The sequence below is a fragment of the Daphnia pulicaria genome, chromosome 2 (assembly GCF_021234035.1).
Source record: "Daphnia pulicaria isolate SC F1-1A chromosome 2, SC_F0-13Bv2, whole genome shotgun sequence".
Taxonomy (NCBI): Eukaryota; Metazoa; Arthropoda; class Branchiopoda; order Diplostraca; family Daphniidae; genus Daphnia; species Daphnia pulicaria.
The window spans coordinates 11848142-11868073 of record NC_060914.1 but is presented as its reverse complement, the minus strand read 5'-3'; the positions used below and the strand labels follow the sequence as shown (position 1 = coordinate 11868073).

Below are 19932 nucleotides of genomic sequence, written 5' to 3'. Positions count from 1 at the left end.
TAAAATGCCCACTTCTTATTTATTCCTTCACCTCACACTTATATTTTCGTATTCATGTAGATAACAACGACTACTTGATGGGACGATCGTACAATAAAAAATCAAACTGTTAATTCGTTCTCTTCCACTAACCAACCGACATAATTAAAATAATTGTGTGCAACATCTTCGTGAATTTTTCCTTCTGATAAGTATAGCCTAACTTGGTCGTCTTTGACAAGTTCCAATGTAGCATGCATGGAAAAAGTCTTGAAGGTGGTGTCACCGTACCCTTCTCCTACTAGGGTCCATTCCGTTGTTCCAGTCTTCATCTGCAACACAACTCTTACTGGGACGCTGAAATCACTCATACCCGAAAATGCGAAATAATATTTCCCTGGTGTAGGGGCGACGAATATTCCAGTGACTGGGTTAAGGGCAGTTCCCACATTAAGTTTGATTGAATCAAATGGAATGGTGGTTAGGGTAGCCGAATAAATCATCGTCATTTGAGCGTAGAAATAAATAGCTGTAGATTTCACGTCGACAGTGCCGATCATTTTCTGCAAATCTATTTTGTTGCAAAAGTTGTCAAACAAAGAGAGAGAAAAAAGAAAAGTGTAAAGTCTTCTCCTGCGCGTGGAAAAATGTAGATATGAAAATAATAATAGCAATATATTTTTTTGTACTACCTGCATTGGTTGTTTTAGTAAAATCGCAATAGACGTTTTTGACTTGTTTGTTGTCCATGATGGAGAAGATTCCGCTTTTGACGAATCCGATAGTTTTGAGGTCTCCACATGAGGTTGGGATTTTACCAATAGAACTGGGAGTAGTAATCGCTATACAAAAATTTAAAAATGAACTATTCTTCCTTTACATTTATCAAAAATTTGTAAAAACATTTTCAGTTTGAAGCTGTTTTTTTGCCTTACTATTTAAGCAGTTTTGTCGGCCTTACCGTCTAAAGCTGATTTGTCGGCCTTTAAGTCCACCGCTGTCTTGTCGGCCTTTAAGTTCAACGCTGTTATGTCGGCCTTTAAGTCCACCGCTGTTTTGTCGGCCTTTAAGTTCAACTCCGTTTTGTCGGCCTTTAAGTTCAACTCCGTTTTGTCGGCCTTTAAGTTCAACTCCGTTTTGTCGGCCTTTAAGTTCAACTCCGTTTTGTCGGCCTTTAAGTTCAACTCCGTTTTGTCGGCCTTTAAGTCCACCGCTGTCTTGTCGGCCTTTAAGTTCAACTCCGTTTTGTCGGCCTTTAAGTTCAACTCCGTTTTGTCGGCCTTTAAGTCCACCGCTGTTTTGTCGGCCTTTAAGTTCAACTCCGTTTTGTCGGCCTTTAAGTTCAACGCTGTTATGTCGGCCTTTTCGGCCAACGCAGTTTTGTCGGTCTTAGCGTCCAACGCTGTTTGCATCGCTAAAATTAATAATAAAAAAATTAATTCAAAAAATAAATTGTCATTTGTGTCTGTAAAAGTCGATAGAAAGTTAGAAACATTTATATTCTATTAAATATTTAACGATTACTATTTTTTTAAATTTCATAATATTTCAGTGTGACGGACTGACGGGTTTGCTAAAACAAGTAAGATTTCTTCTTACCTTTCAGTTGGCTTGCTAAACTAGCAGTCGTTGCTTCAAGTTTTTTTAGCCTTAGAAAAATGCCACCCTGATAGAAAAGATCCCTAATGCTCGGATGATTTTTGAATTCACCAGTTTCGCCAGACTGAGCTGCCGTTCCGTCATTAACGTGTTTAATGGGTTGATTGGTAAACGTTGAAGTGTAGGGAATGTAATAGGCGTGATAAGGGTCAAAGTTATTGAAAGGTATTTGGCCATAAACAGCAAAGAGCCAAACCGAAAAAACAGCAATCAACTAAAAATATGTATTGACGAAAAAAAGAAAAGAAAAACAACAATCATCTTTATTGTCAAATCATGGTTAAATCATAAACGATGGTAGGCAGAATTAAATCAATTGTTAAGTTCAATCTTTTCTTAATAGTATGTGTAAGAAATCTTACCGGTATTTTTGTCATCGTTTGCTAAATATGAAACTGCAAAAACTTAGTACTAGCGAGGAGATGCTCTACCTTTATATACCCTCCACTATTGGGCGTGTCTTACGTTCTCGTCCATTTCCCGTTTGCAAAATAGGTTCCTATTGCCGTTTTAACCTTCTACCCCCTGAAGTAGAAAATTGTTATTGCCTCTCGATATGCAAAACATACCTTTCCCCCCCCCCCCCTCCACCTGGATTTTGGTTCTAAGAGCTGTTTATTGGCTATGATATGCCCGCAGAAAGTTCAAGTCCGGTCACTTTTTTTTTCTGTTGTTTGCAATCTCTTTTGGCTGATGAAATATGCGAGGTAGTATAATTTAGTTAAAATGATGTGTTGTGTATCTCAATTCGCTTAGTGAGTGTAATTCTATTGGTTTTTTGTTATTTATTTCAGATGCGAGAAACAAAATTGATTCGAGAGAAAATGCGAATGAAATTGAATGCCTATAAATATTGCAGGGTCGCCTTTAATTGAATTAGAAATTAGAAAGAATTGCTTTCCTTTCCTGGCTTCAAATCCATTTGAGGAAGAAACTATTCCTGATCAATCATGTTATCGCAGTTGGTTTAGTGTCGGTTTCAGTAAATGAACTTTAACCGAAATTTTTACGATATTAAATAGTATCGTTTCTCTGACCCAACGATTGCCAAATCAAAAAGAATGCCTGATTTAAAAAACAACAACAACAACAAAAAACATCAACAAAAGAAGTTTCCGACTCGGTGAAGAGTTGGATGACCATTTGACCGTGAAAAATGGTGAATCTAAGGAGAATCGAGAAAACTTGTCCTTTGCTCGAAGGTTCGTACCAACGAATCTCAATTTGTGTAGATTGTGATATATTGATAGAAATTGAAATACAAGAGTCGCGAGCATCTGCTGGTCGAAGGTCAGTGTCTAGACACAAGCCATGATAACGCATTCTAAAAATTCAGGATATCGACTTTTGCTAGTCAATTTTCTTCTACTTTATTTATTATTTTTTTCTCGATTTTTAGTTACCGGAAATTCTTTTCACGCCATCTAACCGATCCCCGAGTTCCTCTTTGTACGGGCCTCGGCCTCTATAGTTTCAATAACGCGAACCTTTGGCACCTTTGGATATCAACTTTTATTGTTGTGCGCCTCTTAAATTGCATTTGCAATCTTTCTCTTGTGTGCTGGTCGAAACTTTCGCGCAGACCAACTTCGTCGGATTTGGTCTGCACAAGGTTACTTTACGATTTTACATGACAAGAAACTTGAAGTGACTGCGAAGATAAATCCCGCCCCTGATAAAACATGACCCCCCAGTCACAGCGAATTACTGCCAGTTTATTTTGCTGACTTTTTTGTTTTGTTTTTATTTTATTTTGTTTTCTGTTTTTTGTTTAGTAGTAGTGGTAGTAGTAGTATTTCCCGTTTTTGAATGCCAACTAACCTAAAAGAAAGAAACTTCTTGATTAAATTATCTATAGATCTTAGACTGAGCCTATATGCTTTTTTAGTTGAAGTACTATAGCCTATCCAGTTAATTCATTCCTTTTTATCGCAGGTGCAATGGATAACCGACTGAACGTGATTGCTGTACTAGACTGACAAGTTCGTTCAGCGCTATCTTTGTTTCTCGACCCGAGTGTAGACGAGCCAGGCTGTTGCCATGCCAGGACTGCTGGCGCAGATGCAAGGTAATTTTATTAGATGACATCATTATAATTAAGTTATTATAGCGCTCGATGTGAATGCGAACCTATTGTTTTTATTAGGAATTTGGTTTCAATTGACGATAAGCTTGAAATCAAGGGGGGAAATAAGGGGGAAATCAATTTGTTATTTTTCTATCGGCGATTCGATTAGACTTGCATCGTGGTCCGCTCTTGTCGACTGCCCCTCACCGTTTCGTGATTAATGAACATTTGACTTTCGCGTTATCTATCTATAAATTTACAAAGCGTTGGCCGAGGACATGACTTTGTGACCGTGAATGTATAGAAATCGTAGAATGAAATAAGTTACGTGGTAGTTAATGTGTTGGATGCCAGGCAAGTGAATTTCGTTTTGTTAGTTACTTGAAATTAAAACGGGGCGTCAGATATTCGAGAAGTTCGAACCTTTGAGCGGCCCCAGCAATCCTTTGGGGTTCCACTCCAATGTGTCTGCAATCGATTATTTCATGTCAAGTTGATTGATCTTAATTGCAATGATTCATCTTTGAATTTATGTTCCTTACTCAGATGACGCGGAGGTGTTGGCCTCCGAGCCGATGGATTGGACGTCGATGAGATGCAGCGAATAAACATCTATCTGTTCTACCGCCAGGTGACTCGATCATCAGCGTGAGTGATGGAAAGAAAATCGTCTGCTGCTCGATGCCATTTCATTTCTTTGTCATCGGTCATGGCCTCATGTTTGGTAAGTGGAAATTGAAGTCGTGATTTATTCCCGCGTTCTTGGAAAGGTTGGAACGAAAATATTTTACCAACTTAGTTGATGTGTACTCATCATACGTTTTCTAATTGATAAATGGTAAAACTTGATTAAAACTTGAGTGTTGCATAAGAGTAGAATGTAATCCTATTTTTGTTGTCGCAATAGTATTCCATTCCTGATTGAGTAACTTAGAACAGGTAACTTTTCATAATGATCAAGTTTTATCTTGTGTGACATTAGATTTATTCTGTATCTCAAACAAGTACTTCATTCTTCAATCCATTTTACGAACTGGATACATTTGTGTACCATTGAAATTGACTTGATTGGATATTCATTTTCACCCTTCCCACGATATTATAGGTACTACTTGATCCAAAAGAAAACTGTATTCTACTGATTATTTCACCCTTAACAGCTTGTGTTGTAAAAAGTTGCTTGTGTTTCTTACCCTAAAGCTTTCTGAACTCTGTAGATCCTCCTGTTCAGCTGGGTGTTTTTTTTAAGCATTAAGTCCCAAGTTTCTTAAGAATCAATATATTTATATTTATCCCATTTTTTCTTAGGATTTTTATTGACTGGAGCTGAATGCCTGATCTCACGATCAATCAATGGAGACTCCTTCTATTTCTGAAATGCTATTTTCAATGTATCCTGTACATCTATACGAGTGTGAATTTGTTCACGATTCTCCTCCCCTTCACAGGTTGCAAATTTGCAACTTAAACTGAATAGATTGACTTCATTTCAAGGTGAGTCCACTTTGATTCTTAACTTTATTGTAATCGTTGTTGGTTAAGAATTTAGTCCTGAATTTGTCATTCGTTTCACTTTTAATAACCGACATTCCAAGTTAAAAGAAGCGTTATTTCAGCATCAGTCAAATTTAAAAATTGATAATAAATCAAATAATGCTTGAAACAATTTACGCTTTACATTAATTTTAATGTCATCAATATTTATTTGCTTTAATATTCAATATTTGCAACTTTATCAGGTGATGCTGTAAGTTTTTTTTTATTGGCTGCAGTTGCCTATGTATTCATTCGTCTACATTCGCATGTAAGGCTACACCGAGTTGTCGAAATCTTTTTGTAGAAGCCAACCAGTGAAGCGATTGTGGTGCTGGAAATTGTCAAATACGTAAGTGTGTGTCAATTTGTGCTTAATGGCCAGCCACACTTGATCTCCAGACTTGAGATTGAGTGTCGATTCCATATCGTACGTTCCGAATTGTTCAGTGTTGCCAACTTCGTCAGACAGAGCCAAACCGATTTCGATGCCGTTCGAATACAAGGCTAAACCGATCTCTCGTCTTGTTGTAGCGGAATCGGTAAAGGGGAAATCGACCATTCCGGATACGGCGAAGAAATAAGTCCCTGTGACGGGTGCCGTGAAGATGCCAGTGTCTACATTCATGGCGTTTCTGACGTTGTTCACAACACGTTCGAATGGGATCGGAGTGTTTGTTAGATTGTGAAATTGCTTCCCTTTTGAACGTAAAAGTAGACTGGCACCGATTTGACATCGTTATAGCCGATCCATCTCTGTCCTATCACTACTACGAAATTGGAATATCAGTTGAGTTAGAATCGTGCTAGTGGGAGTCGAATTTAAATCAATTTTGGATTTACCTGGATTTTCAGAGATTTAGGAGAAATCGCAATAGACTGTTTCGACCATGTTTATACCCATGATGGAATAGAGTCCGCTCCAAATGTGCCCAAAAGACCACAGGTCGCCACAGGAATTTGGCATTCCGTTGATTAATTTTGGTTGGATGTCGTTCACGCTTTTCGGGGTAAACTGCGTTGGATTCTGCAGTGTGGTGACAATCGATTCTTGCCGATGAAGTTGGGCTTCTAGTCCTGTAATTTGTGCCTTTAGTTCAGACACTTCCGCTTGCAGTCTCGTTTGTTTTGCCTCCATTTCTTCTTTGAATCGGGTCTACAGGAATAATTTAGTAGTTAAACAATTGAATTGATTTTGGGATCTATTAAAAGATTTCTTACAAATGTGTCGGTTAGCTGTTGCAATTTGTCCTCCAAATCGATGGCAGCGGCGGTCGAACATGTCGACTAAGCCAACAATAAAACAGCGACTTGAAATATTATTAAGCGACGAACCATTTTCTTCGCCTTGTTAACAAGAGTACCGATTGTTCTTCTGTGTGTCTAAAGGAGCGAAGCTTCTCCATTTTATATGAAATTCAAGGGTCTCTACATGCTCTATTTATTCTTGCTATCGGTACAGTTTTTTTTAAAATCCTTTTAACCTTTCCTTGTTGGATCTTGACGAAGGTGAGGGGGGATTTATGAGGGAGATGAAAACGTACTTTGTTTGACAAGATTTGGTCTTATTTGTTTACCGCAAAGGGATCAACTTTGTAATAAAGGTCGAAGGCGGATTAAGTAAGGGTGATAACATTCTGAAACGGTAACATATGTAAAAATGTAATCAGCTTTTGTAACTTAATATACTCAACCGTTTACTTCTAGCATTTTCAAATTATATTCAAGAGAGATTTTGATTTTTTGTGCAGATTTATTTGCTGGGATATTTATTTCAATACATTTTTTGTTTTAGAATTAACGCCATTTCCTGTGAGGATGGATCAGCCAGGAGTTTCGTGACACGGCCATGGGACACCACAGGACATCATGGCCCTCAAATGGATTCCAATTCATCAGCTAATGGAGTTGATTAAAGGTTAGGATCTTAGTTTTCTGCATTAGTTGTTGCTGTTTCTTCTCCTTATCGTTTCGTTTCTCCTTGCAATATTTCGTAATCTGGTCTTACACTTAAAGTGTTACGGAAATCAAGATTTGTTGGGAAATAGCGAAAGGGAGAAAAACGATTGAGAACAAGTGCTGCTTCGCTTTCGGTAGTTTTGCAAAATCGATAGATGGAGCTTAAATCAAATATGAGATCAGTCAATTCGATCAGTGATTTGAGAAAACCAATAAGCTGTGCTTTTGATTGTTGTGCGCATTGAGAGTTTGAGACACCATTTTGTATTATCATTTTGACGTATTTGCAGTCGTTTATTACTGATATGAGTCTATTTGGGGTTTTTTAAGATTAGAAACAAACAGTTGAATTTTGAATTTAGTCTGTACTCATTTCAATCTTTTAAGTCAAGTTATGTGAGGGATAAGGATAAACTTACTAACACTTAATGTCCCTTCCAAAAGTTTCGATTGCAGCCTTGTGCAAACTCAGTTAAATTCGAGTTACTTTCCGCTTTGTCGACTTGAAAATATTATAAAAAAAATGCTAATAAAATTTTTTTTCCCAACTTTTATATTTAATAATAGGACCAGTAACACCACACCAGTTCAGTTGTAATTTAACATGCATGCATTGATTTTAATTATGGCAAGGAGTTGCTTTATCAATCCAGATTTAATTAAAAATTCAGTCTTGAATTGTTGGATAAAGTATTAACAACCAAAAACATCTTCCTCGAGCAGGTAGCCAACAAAGTCGCTGAAATTGTTGCCATCGGCGTCGTGAATGACTCCCAGAAGGTGTACCGAACGAATTTGATCGCCTTTGGCGAGTTGCAGAGTCGACTGGAGTGCCATCGTGTTCCAAGCTGTGCCGTGGGCTTCTCCGATTTTGATCCAATCGACCGATCCCACCTTCACCTGCAGCTGAACTTTGACGTAAGTGGCCCAACCCAAACCCGTGAAAGCGAAATAATATCTGCCTGCTTTCGGAGCGACAAACACTTCGGTCGATGGGTTCAAGGCATTGCCAATATTCAGCCTTATTAGGTTGTAGGGAACAACAGTGTTGACTGCGTCGTAGAGTCCAACTCTCTGCGCGTGGAAGGAAACGGGCGAAGACTTGATATCAGCGTAGCCAATCCACCTCTGAAAGTCTGGAGTGAATTAACTTGTTTTAACTAAAATTCATTTAAATAGAAGGTGCCGTATTGCAACTTACTCGGATCGGTTGCGGCGAGAGTAAAATCGCAGAAAACAGTTTCGACGGTTTTGACTCCCTTAATCAGAAACATTCCACTCAAAGTGTGGCCCATAATTTTAAGGTCCACGCAGAATTTGGGTAATTGAGTTGTCCCTTGCCTCAGACTAGTAGCGTTGATGTAATTTCGACTTTGCTGCTGGGCAGTTAACAGCCTCGGCTCTTGTGCCCGAATCGCTTGAGCTTTCATTTGAGTCACTTCAGTCTCAAGTCGAATCATTTTAGCTTCCAGTATTTCCTAATTGTTTTTGAAATGATGTTTTAATCCAATAACTCTGTAAAACTGAAAATGAAGTTTACTTGATGTTGAACTTTAAGTTCTAGGGATTCCAAACGGCTGTCCTTGGCAGCTACAAGTTGCTCCATTTTCATCTTATCAGCGCACATCGAAACCATTCAATGAAGTGTTCTTATATTAAGTGTAATTCAAATCATTATCGCTTACATAGTTGATCCTAAGTTTTTCCAGTTGCTCGTCCACTGTTAGGCCAGCTATGACTTGCGAATTTATCCAGGCTACAAGCAGTAAACTTAATTGAATAACTACAGGGAAGCGTCGAATTATTTTTGAATGGACCTTGACTGGAATAATTGAGTCTGCTTTTCTCTATTGGCAATAATAGCACATTTTATAGTGCTCGAGCTCAGGCATATCGCACACACCCCGTGTATTTTTCCACAAGTGGTTGTCACCTGAAGCAAATAGAGAACTAATTCCTCATGTTGTGCACTTGTGCGTCCCCAGCGGACTTGGTACATATTGAAATTAGACAAGTGCTTATGTTTTTGAGCAGATGCAGAGTAAATAGGGTTGAAAAAGTCTAACTCAGAACTGCTGTGTCGAAACTTGTATGCAAAGTCATTGAATGTATTTGGAATATTGGAAAAATAATGAGATTAATCACTTTCTATTTAGTAAACTTGGATTGGACATTTTTATTCAAGATTTTTGGTCTAAAACGTTAACCACCAGATGACAAAGTTGAACTTTTTCTTCTTTTTTTCAGTTTCTATCCTGTGACCTTCGATATTCCGTTGTATTTGTTTTTGTAATTTTTGTGTGTTTGTATGTCTAAAGAGGCGAAGCTTCTCCATCATGTATGAAATTGAACGGTCTCTATATGCTCTATTAATTATTGCTATCGGTATAGTTTTTTTTAAATCCTTTTAACCTTTCCTTGTTGAATCTTGACGTACACGACGGGGGATTTATGAAGGGAGATGAATACGTACTTTGTTTGACAAGATTTGGTCTTATTTGTTTACCGCAAAAGGCCCAACTTTTTTAAAGGTCGAACGCTGATTATTAGTAAGGGAGATAATATTCTGTTCAAACGGACAAATGTTTTTTTCGCTTTTTGTGGCTATTTTCGTACCGCCACGTCTGCGTTTCTTATACAATATGTATTAACGTTTGTTAGTTAATATGCAAAACCGTTAACGTCTCCCAATTTCCAGTTATTCAAGAGATTTTAATTTTTTGTACTGATTTATTTCCTGGGAAGTTTATTTGAATTAATTTTTTATTTTGTTTTTTAGATGCCCATCATTTCCTGTGGGATTCGGCAGCAGCCATGAGTTTTGGAACAAGGCCATCGTTCACCGCAAGACACCAAGGCTCTCGATTGGAATCCGATCAGCTGATGAAGTTCATTCAAAGGTTAGTAGGATCTTTATTTTCCGCATCAGTTCTTCCTGTTTCTTCTCCTAGTGAATGGCAATAGTTCGTTATCTGGTTGTGACGATCTGGAATTATGTGTGACGTACAAGATTTGTTGGGAAATATCAAATGGAGAAAAACGATTGAGAAATCGTGCCGATTCGATTAGACTTGCGTCGATTTAATTTTCAGTAAGTAATTCATGTAGTGACGATGCAATAGCTTCGCAAATCAATTTAAAATTTTTTTTCCTGTGAATGTCTCAAGTGTACCAACTTATTCGCATTCAATTAGGAAAACTAATCGTTGGTCTTTTTGTCATTGCAAGTGTTTATTTTTGATCGTATCAACTTTGTCGACATCGACCCGCATCGTCTTATTTCTTCCTTGGCTTTTGGCTCCTTGTAACTTTTCCGACACAGCGGGACATGCGAATTGTAATGAATCTCACTTCTCTGCTGAATGGAATGTACAGCACAAGGTCAACAATGCGAAGCGTCAAAATTAGGAGGGACATGTCGTCATCGATTCGGAAATCGAATCAGCTGTTGTCAGCTGTGTTTACATTTTTTCGGGGACGGTCTCTTTTATGACAAACATCAGGGACATACAAATAGGCTGACAGGCCACAACATTTTTGGGGTTTTTACTTTTTTCAAAAGAGGCGCGATTATGTGCTCGATCTTTGTTTTAAATAGTTGTTGGCCACTAATTGACCGATGCCCGTTTTATTTAATCAGTTCTTCTGAATTCTTTCGATTTAAGAAATTTTCATTTGTTTGGGCTCTTTTCCTTTTCGTGTTCCCGATACCCGCGTACCTTGGCATCGAAAATTGTGAAATGTGCAATCAAAAGTGTCAAGTATGATATTGAAGAGATGCCTTAGTTTTGGGTGGAATAATGTGTTAAAGGGATATTAATTAGTTTAAGTTTAGTTCTTGCTAAATCTCAATTTAACTTATTCGAGGATGATGGGTTCTTCTGTCTTTTGGGATGACACCTCAATAAATTTATTTGCGTCTTGTTGCAACTTTTTATCTTTGCGAATGCGGAACTGCTCACGTCTAGAAACAATTTTTTCGCCCAGAAAAGCCAAAAGGGAAAGGCTGAATCCAACCAATAAAACGATAAATGCGCCAATAACATTTTTCAGGGAAAGGGGCGAAAGTTTGTTTGTTTTCTTTCCACTTTGGGCTTTTCCGGGACATTGAGGAGGCATTGGGCGGAACCAAGTGTCCCAGAAGTCTGCCAAGCCATTTTCTTGCAGATTCAATACTCTATTTCATTGGGCCAACGAACGAAACCAAAATTCCAGCAATTATTGAAAAGCTATTTTATCTTTCTACTGTATCAATCAGCTTACCCCTGCTGCATGCTTTCCGTGTAGAGACTGTTTTTCTGTAGAACAAACGTACACATTAGGGTGAGGAATTGTTCTTTTGCCATTTGATAGTTGCACTTTCCAGTCTTTTTGAAATCAGTTCTGATAACATCCTTTAGGTAATTCCGTGCCTTATTTTAATCAATTAAGAAGATTAAAAATCACACTGACATGTTGCTGACTTTTAAAAATTTAGATCAGTGTTACGGCTGATCGGTTGACTGAAAAGGGGGGGACGTAATGCCATAAGAAATGTTAAAACGGTCAAAGAAGGCCGTAGTGTATTAACACAAAATGTGGAATAATTTGGGTGGGTTCTGTAGTTTACCTCAAGGAAGACGATTCCAGATTTTGATTTCACGGGTTCAGCGCAGTTACTCATAGATCCGCATTTAGACTTTGGGAAGGAGTCCATTTTTGTCCTTAAATTCCCGAATAGGCCCGTGTAATTGTTGGTCTGTCGCAGGTTAAATTCGAGTAAGGCTTATGTTTTTTAGGTACATGGATATCTTTTTTTTTTCTTGCCGATAGTAAAGTATACATAGATCCTGTTTCCCTGACCAGTAAATTGACATCGCCATTGTTGATAACGTCGTAGACAGAATTAATTAGCGGGAGATTGATTGGCGTCACCACGTAAGTGTAGAGAGTCGACGTGTAGGCCTGGTAGAAAATGAAAGCGGCCAGTGTCCAAACGCCAGCGACTAGGCGATAGGATAATTTTCTCGACCTACAAGGACCACCTAACAAATCAAAAAGTTACGATTTGTCAATCCTATGTATTTTCTTGCAGCAGGCGAAATGTTATTTGATTTCCTAATGTGTTAAACCTTGTGAAAGCAAATTGCCGAAGACGTAAAGGTACTGTTTTCCGGTTTCTTCTTTTTTGGTTATTTTTTCAGTCGCTGGATTGTCGTTTGGTCTTGAAGGTGTTTCAATTACCGATGGATAATTCAAGAAGCGCTGGATTAAATTTAAAACTGCGATGACACAAACGATCGATATTCCTAGTCCCAACCAAACCTGGTGATCGAATAATATAGATGCTGTTTAATAAGAAATATCGTGGCAAGTTATTTCAATTTTCCAACCGGCCATTGGAAAGGTTTGACGACGGCGTTGATGTTGGCCGATTCTTCAGGGACGGGAATGAGAAAAGCGTAATAATCGTAAATCCACGGCAATGTGAAATCGACGACTGAATTGTACTGGAAGTTCGCGATAGCATCGTGGACCAGCAAATCGGATTTCTTGAAAAACAGAAAATTCTTTGAGTCGTGAATCAAAATTTTTTCAAACATTCCGTTAATTCGTTTTAATAATTTAGTTTTCAATAGAGAATGGAATGAACTTAACTTGATTCCACAAATAGCTAAGAAGTCCTGGTCCTTTTTCTGATGGCTCAGGTTTGTCTTCCGTCACTCGAACCATTTCGTACCTGTTCGGATAATGAATTAAGTTAGGTAATGTTTAATGAATCAAATAGAAGTAAAGGTAATTTCTTTCTGTCGCTTACGTGAAATTTAAACGTCTTGTTAAGAATTCGAGGATCACTCCACCTTTGAGTGGTCCAACTAGCCCCTTAGGGTTTCCACTCCAAAGTGTCTGTACCACATCCATTTAATGCCAGGTCAATTGAATTTTAATTTCTTCATTAAGTCATGCCAAATTGTTAGTGTTTTCTTACCCAAATGACGCGGATGTGTTTGCCGTTAAGCGTGTTTGGCATTGATAAGGAACTGGGAATAGAAATGAAGAACCAAATGAGAAATATTAAGAAAGGCAAGATCGACATATTGCGATTCAGTTGAACGGACCAGCTGCCAGATTGGTACCTAGAGTCTATCTTGCCAGCAACGATCCTTTAAATATCCTACCATAATATTTAATGTGCGCAGTAATTCACTGGCTTGAAAAAAATTTTTGTTGTGGAGACGGTAGGGCTGTTGCCAATTTCAGAAATTCATTTCAGATTTCATACATTGTCTTTTGTGATGTTATGGGTACAAATGCCCTTTGAGTGTGTCCTGTATTGTTTTGTCCAAGAGTAGAATATGAATCGGACATTGCGCCTACCGCCAAGCTCCATGTGAATCATAAATTCCATTTACAAAGGTAAACCCATTGAAGTCCGTGATCTTCATTTTCTTGTCCCGGAATATCTCGCTTGTACTGGGTTTTCAGGTGAATTTCATTGCTTATTGTATAATTCTGTGAACTTGATATTCCCGTTACCAAACGTATGTGGCATTAGCATTAGATGCACTAGCATAACGATTGAATGCTGTAACCTAACCTATCTGGTTTAGTGTATGTTGTTGATAGTCTGAGCCATTTGTTGTTGGCCTTTGCTGAGCTCACCGTAACTTTTCTGATGCAGCGTGACGTGTCAATCATAGTGAATCTCACTTCTTTGCTGCATGAAATGTAACAGAGCGATGTCGCTAATGTGGAGTGAGTCGCATTAGAAATTGAATCAGCATCTATTATCGGCTACTGATTGACTACCGTTCGCCCATTATATTTGATCAGTTCTTTCAACAGTTGTACTACATTAACCGAACCCTTAAGTAATTTTTCTGATTTTTCTTTTTTTATACTGGGCTTTTTTTTCCGTTCGTCTTCCCGACACCCGGCGTATTATCTTGACATCGAAAATTGTGAAATGTTCGTAATTAAAATGTGCAGACTGACATCAAATGGTGTAAAAAGATGGATATTAAATAGGAATAGGGTTATGACCTGTGATACCTTTTGGATCATATGTTTTTCAGCAAAAGGGTTGTTTAGTTCAAGTTTAGTTTTTGCTCAATCTTAATTCAACTTATTCAAGGATGATAGTGGGTTATTCTTTCCTCTGTCGTTTCGGATGACATCACTTCAGTTCAGTTATTTCGATCCAACTCATCACCTAAGCGATTGCGAAGTTGTTGTCTAGAAATAATTTTTTCGCCGAGAAAAGCCAAAAGGGAAAGGCTCATTCCAACCAATAGAACGACAAATGCACCGGTCACATTTTTCAGGGAAAGGGGCGAAAGTTCCTTTTTCTTTCCACTTGGGGGTTTTCCGTTGCATTGAGGCGGCATTGGACGGAACCAAGTGTCCCAGAAGTTGACCAGGTCATTTTCTTGCAGATTTAATATTCTATTTCATTGGATCATCGAATGAAACCAAAATTCCAACAATTAACAAAATCTAATCTCATCTATTGAAGCTAGCTGTACCAGCTTACCCTTGCTGCATGCTTTGCGTATAGGGACTGTTTTTCTGTAGAACAAGCGTCGGCATGATGGCTATGAATTCTTCTTTTGCTATTTGTAAGTTGCACTTTCCAGTCTTTTTAAAATCATTCCTGATCGCATCTTTGAGGTAAACATTGGCCTAGTTTAATTAATCAATTTAAAAAGATTAACAATTCTTTAAATCTTGTAAAGAAAAAGAACAGCAAACTGACTATATTCTACCTCGAGAAGCACGATTTTAGATTCCGGTTTGATAGGTCGGATGCAGTCAGACGCTGTTGCGCATCGAGAGTTCGGGAAAGAGTCGATTTTTTTCCTTAAATTCCCGAACAGGCCCGTGAAATTGTTGGTCTGTTGCACGTTACAATTAAGCAAGTTCCTTATGTCGTAAAGTTCATTTGAGTTTTTTTTTTTTTTTACTTGCCGATAGTAAAGTATTCATAGATCCGGATTCCCTGACAAGTAAATTGATGTCGCCATTGTCTATTACGTCGTAGACTGAATCGATTAGAGGATGATTGATCGGCGTCATGACGTATGTGAAGAGAGTCGACGTGTAGGCCTGGACGAAGACGAAAGCGGCCAGGGTCCAAACGCCAGCGACTAGTCGATAGGGTAATATTTTCGACCTACAAGAGCCACCTAATCAATAATGAAGACGTTTTGGTTTATTGCTTATTGAGCCATTTAATATCCTCATTGTAAACCTTGTGAAAGCAAATTGCCGAATACGTAAAGATACTGTTGTCTGGTTTCCCCTCTGGCCGTCGTTAGATTGGAGCTTGGTCTAACTAAAGTTTCAATTGCCGATCGATATTGCAAGTAGCGCTGGATTAAATTGAAAACTGCGATGACGCAGACGATCGATATTCCTAGTCCCAACCAAACCTGGTGATCGAATAGTATAGATGCTGTTAAATACGAAATTTTACAGTCAAGTTATTTCAATTTTCCAACCGGCCATTGAAATGGTTTGACGACGGCGTTGATGTTGGCCGATTCTTCAGGGACGGGAATGAGGAAAGCGAAATAATCGTAAATCCACGGCAATGTGAAATCTACGACTGAATTGTACTGGAAGCTCGCGCTCGTATCGTGGACCAACAAATCGGATTGCTGTGAAAGGTAGTATAATTCTTAATTGTACATCAGATTTTTTTTTTGTATAGCCATTAATTTGTTTCAATTATTTCTTTCAATAGAGAATGGAACGAACTTAACTTGATTCCACAAATAACTAAAAAGTCCTGGTCCTTTTTCTGATGGCTCAGGTTTGTTTTCCGTCACTCGAACCATTTCGTACCTGTATGGAAAATGAAATAAGGTAATGTGTTAGACGTTGGTTGAGTCAATTGTTATGTTAGTTACGTGAAATTTAAACGTTTCGATAAGAATTCGAGAAGCGCTCCTCCTTTGAGTGATCCAACTAGCCCCTTAGGGTTTCCACTCCAACGTGTCTATACCGCATCCATTTAATGCCAGGTCAATTGAAGTTTATATTCAGCATTAAATCGCACTAAATCATTGGTGTTTTCTTACCCAGATGACGCGGATGTGTTGGCCGTTGAGCGTGTTTGGCATCGATAAGGAACTGGGAAAAGAAATGAAGAACCAAATGGGAAATATTACGAAAGGTAAGAGTGACATTGCGATTCAGTTGATCAAATAAGCTGCCAGATTAGTATCTAGTGTCTTTGTTGCCAGCAACGATCCTTTAAATATCCGACCATAATTCTCAACGTGCGCAGTAATTCACCGATTTGAAACAATGTTTCTTTGGAGATGGTAGGACTAATGTAAATAATTCCAGAATTCGTGCAGAACCTCGAATTCATCAGATATTGTTTTGTCCTAGCGTAAAATCTGGAGTCGAAGGCAAATATTTTTAACTTCCTTTTCGATCGGGCCTTCACATCGCATGTAAATCCAAGTTTAATAAATCGTGTGTGCATCGTGCGCATTTCTGATTCAATCCACAGCAGGGAACATCCATTTTTCTTCCCCCGATTCAATGGAAAGGGATCCATCATTTCCATTCTCACGAGTCTGTTGTAATATTTAAACCTGACCACTGAGCCACAAGTCAATATTGGTCGAGCCAATATTTTGCACAAAATGAATTTTACTTTACTTTTAGTGATTTATTATATTCTCGTTTCCAGCAGGAATGAAGTCCAGTTTCCTTATGTGCTATCTGTCCTAATTTCGGCTATTGTTGACGCATTTCTGGATGTGAACTGAAAAGATTTCTGGTTTCCAATTCACCACTTTTGGGGCGGATTTGGGGTAAGTTTTGGTTTATTTAATTTATCATCAATTATGCATTTCCCTTTGCAGTTAAAAATATTCTTGAGCTGCGATCAAATCAAATTGGCCTAGGATTACAAGGAATTGTGTAGGGCAGGTAGTAAGTAACTACGGATAGTAAAAAAAAAGGATTTTGTTGTTTCGGCCGCTGTTCCACTCTCGTAGTCATTGAAAATCAATCGAAAACATTTGCAGATGATGCTCTACTCAATGAAACATTTCCATTGCAGCGCACACAATTTTTTATCCAGGGTTTTTGTGGATGCATGTTTACTATGGTGACTGTCAAATGAAACAGACGGTAGTTTTTGATGACGGCTTGTTATCTATTTTACCTAAAACTTTTTTTTTCTCTCCGTCATAATCACATTTTTGAAGCTGACATCGTTTTTCGTTCTTTCGAACAACGATCAATCCCACGTAACATTTCTGTCCAATTATCTTTGTCGTGCCGTGCTGACTTATTAGATCACAATTTTGACTTTTCGTTACTAATCGCCGCCCTCTTTGATCGATCTCCCCTCCACCCGTTTCACAAATTCGCTCTACGCTTCACCTTTGGTTAGGTCGTCTAAAGGATAACACCTGTGAGAGTGGTCAAGTGACTTATCACGGGAGAAAAATTGAGGATCGCAATTGAGGATCTTTCAATTCTTTCCTGAATTTCCAACCGCACGATATTTTAAATTAATTGCACGTAATTTATATACGAGTTAATTATTTTAATATGATGGGAGGATCGAAGTCAATTTTACCTGCAGCAAAGTTTCTGGGGGTTTTCTTGGGATTTTTTTTTCCCAGCCAACCAAAAAGGAAGAAGCAAAGAATTTCAAAAAGCCATAAAACACCCACAACTATTTTATTGGTTTGTTGTTCATACTGAAATTATCCATGTATAATAAAAGAACAAGCTTTTGGGGGAGGGGCTTATTCATGTCACGGACATTTTGGGGGGAGGAGCCTGTGTCTGTGTCAACAATGTGTCAACACAGGCTCCTCCCCCAATATGGAACATGCCCAAACAAATCACCACCAGATGTCGTCGCCGTGATGACGCAATCCTTGATGACGGAACAATTAGCATCACCACCAGATGTCTATAGCATCTCCGTGATGACGAAATCTTCAAGTACTGGGCAGATTTCCCACGATAAAATCTATTACGGGCAGATAATTAAGCTACAGAAAAGCGAATAGCAAAAGTGTCTGACTTTACGCTAGACCAAAGTTCCCCGGATTTGAACGGGGCTCAGGTTACTCGTTTATTCATAATCATTGGATACAAAAACAGTATTGAAGTATACTTGGGGCAAGCTTTGATCAACAAAATTCTTATTTCTTTTCCCTCGATTAAGTAATTTCAAAATATTGTGGTGGGTGAACATTATAATAACAATGTAAGCAACAGTTCTCTTAATACTTAAATGAGGAGGTTTCATTAACTATTTTTAAATTCATCTCTAGGAAGTGCGTAAGCTGATTCTTCACATGGACCATCCACATGTATACCAACATTTGGGCATGTCACCACCGAGAGGGTTTCTTCTACACGGTCCGCCGGGTTGCGGTAAAACGTTGTTGGCTAATGCCAACGGGAGATGGGCCGAAGGATTGTTGCCCAGCTTCTCACCTGCATGGATGGTAATAGTCTTGTATTTTTTCGCTTATATTTCTTTAATCCCATTTAAATTTTAAGATTGCAGATCCCGGTTTTGGTGATTGGTGCTACCAACAGACCTGGCGCCTTAGATCCTGCCTTAAGAAGAGCTGGCCGCTTCTACAGAGAAATATCACTGGGAATACCAGAACTCGTCACAAGAGAGAAGATTCTCAATGTGGTCTGCAAGAACCTCAGCTAAGCTTCGGATATGATGGAAGTTCTCGGTTTTAAACATATTGGAATATGTCGGAGCTGATATGTACTTGTCTTGACTTCCGATTCATGCATGAGGCATGATAGCAGTGAATAGGTAAAATAATGATTTGACATTCTGTTTTTCACTTCTCCCCATAAGTTGACTCTATCCTTATTTTAGAACTTTTGGGCTGATAATTAATTGTTCAGTTGGTAATTTCAGAAAATTGAGCAGGATTTTGTAAAATTCTTTTGTTAAAAAAAATCGTGGGTTTTAAGGCAACGTTGCTCTTATTTTACATTGCAGATTTGACAACACCTTGATGACCAGCTGTGACGTCGTCGAGCTAGACTGCTAGAGGCACTGAGATTGTTCGAAATCTTTGTAGGCTGATTGCTTTACGGTAATTTCCACCAACTGCTTCACAAATCCATCTTTACTTTATTAATTCTTATGTTTTAATATCCTGCCCCGGTACTTACACCGACCGCTGACGGCTGACGTTCGCCATGATTTGGATAGTTGTGAAAGATGTCCTTCTTCTGAGCACGAAGGAAGTACACCATGCTGATTGTATTTGACACCATGCAAGCCCTAACAGTTGGGGAAGGCCAACTCATTTATGTATGTATATGTTTTAATACCTGCCCCTTTACCTACACTTGTGTTCACCAGGATATGGGTAGTTGTGATTTGTGTTTTTTTTTCCCCGAGTTGATGAAGTCATGCAGGCCACAACACCTAGAGGAAAGTCACCTATTTGTATGTTGGTGTTGATTTGTGTATCGTTGCAAAATGTTTGTCTAGTTATTGAAATGTTTCTTAATTACTGTATTTTATTGCAGGTTTGGCCACTGCTCAATCTGAAGGGTGCTGTCGTGTTTAAAGTTTATGGTTCTTGTCAGAAGATTTATTGTAGTTTGTATTTAATATTTTCCCAATTGTGTTCAAAATTTTAGACTTGGTTATCAAGCTGATTTTTTTTAATGTCGGAGCTTTAGCTTTAGTTTGTACCAGTGAGTAATGAAATATACAAATATGAATGATA

The 19932-nt window shown here is 38.4% G+C and overlaps 3 protein-coding genes, 3 long non-coding RNA genes and 1 pseudogene across 6 annotated transcripts; 3 read left to right on the top strand and 4 right to left on the bottom strand.

Annotated features, from left to right (window-relative positions):
- Positions 1 to 995, bottom strand: LOC124326586. Its single transcript, XM_046785493.1, has 3 exons — positions 941 to 995; positions 672 to 821; positions 1 to 550 (listed from the first exon to the last, which is right to left on the bottom strand). Exons 2-3 carry the CDS (start codon positions 727 to 729, stop codon positions 102 to 104), a joined length of 507 nt encoding a protein of 168 aa, XP_046641449.1. The 5' UTR covers positions 730 to 821; positions 941 to 995; the 3' UTR covers positions 1 to 101.
- A 3311-nt stretch (positions 996 to 4306) lies between these two features.
- LOC124326856 lies at positions 4307 to 5582 on the top strand. The gene is made up of 4 exons (XR_006915904.1): positions 4307 to 4544; positions 4614 to 4645; positions 5015 to 5200; positions 5446 to 5582. It is a non-coding gene; the product is annotated as an uncharacterized LOC124326856 (long non-coding RNA).
- LOC124326413 lies at positions 5517 to 6577 on the bottom strand (annotated as a pseudogene).
- A 1314-nt stretch (positions 6578 to 7891) lies between these two features.
- LOC124327756 lies at positions 7892 to 8917 on the bottom strand. The gene is made up of 4 exons (XM_046786751.1): positions 8884 to 8917; positions 8739 to 8810; positions 8400 to 8676; positions 7892 to 8334 (listed from the first exon to the last, which is right to left on the bottom strand). Exons 2-4 carry the CDS (start codon positions 8808 to 8810, stop codon positions 7892 to 7894), a joined length of 792 nt encoding a protein of 263 aa, XP_046642707.1. The 5' UTR covers positions 8884 to 8917.
- Positions 8918 to 12188: 3271 nt separating this feature from the next.
- Positions 12189 to 13030, bottom strand: LOC124326631. Its single transcript, XM_046785550.1, has 2 exons — positions 12571 to 13030; positions 12189 to 12502 (listed from the first exon to the last, which is right to left on the bottom strand). The coding sequence occupies exons 1-2, from the start codon at positions 12778 to 12780 to the stop codon at positions 12296 to 12298; spliced, it is 417 nt and encodes a 138-aa protein (XP_046641506.1). The 5' UTR covers positions 12781 to 13030; the 3' UTR covers positions 12189 to 12295.
- Positions 13031 to 13263: 233 nt separating this feature from the next.
- LOC124326799 lies at positions 13264 to 19240 on the top strand. Its single transcript, XR_006915846.1, has 7 exons — positions 13264 to 15846; positions 15924 to 16045; positions 16114 to 16203; positions 16265 to 16355; positions 16884 to 17007; positions 18493 to 18669; positions 18725 to 19240. It is a non-coding gene; the product is annotated as an uncharacterized LOC124326799 (long non-coding RNA).
- A 117-nt stretch (positions 19241 to 19357) lies between these two features.
- LOC124326775 lies at positions 19358 to 19932 on the top strand. Its single transcript, XR_006915821.1, has 2 exons — positions 19358 to 19508; positions 19730 to 19932. It is a non-coding gene; the product is annotated as an uncharacterized LOC124326775 (long non-coding RNA).

Excerpts from the sequence above, each read along its gene's own strand:
- LOC124326586 (XM_046785493.1), bottom strand. The coding sequence starts at position 729 with ATGGACAACAAACAAGTCAAAAACGTCTATTGCGATTTTACTAAAACA. Across the intron at positions 551-671 it reads TACTAAAACAACCAATGCAG|ATTTGCAGAAAATGATCGGC; the intron begins GTAGTACAAAAA and ends GCAACAAAATAG.
- LOC124326631 (XM_046785550.1), bottom strand. The coding sequence starts at position 12,780 with ATGTTTGAAAAAATTTTGATTCACGACTCAAAGAATTTTCTGTTTTTC. Across the intron at positions 12,503-12,570 it reads TCAAACCTTTCCAATGGCCG|GTTTGGTTGGGACTAGGAAT; the intron begins GTTGGAAAATTG and ends TTCGATCACCAG.
- LOC124327756 (XM_046786751.1), bottom strand. The coding sequence starts at position 8,810 with ATGAAAATGGAGCAACTTGTAGCTGCCAAGGACAGCCGTTTGGAATCC. Across the intron at positions 8,677-8,738 it reads AACTTAAAGTTCAACATCAA|GAAATACTGGAAGCTAAAAT; the intron begins GTAAACTTCATT and ends AAAAACAATTAG. Across the intron at positions 8,335-8,399 it reads TCTCGCCGCAACCGATCCGA|ACTTTCAGAGGTGGATTGGC; the intron begins GTAAGTTGCAAT and ends AATTCACTCCAG.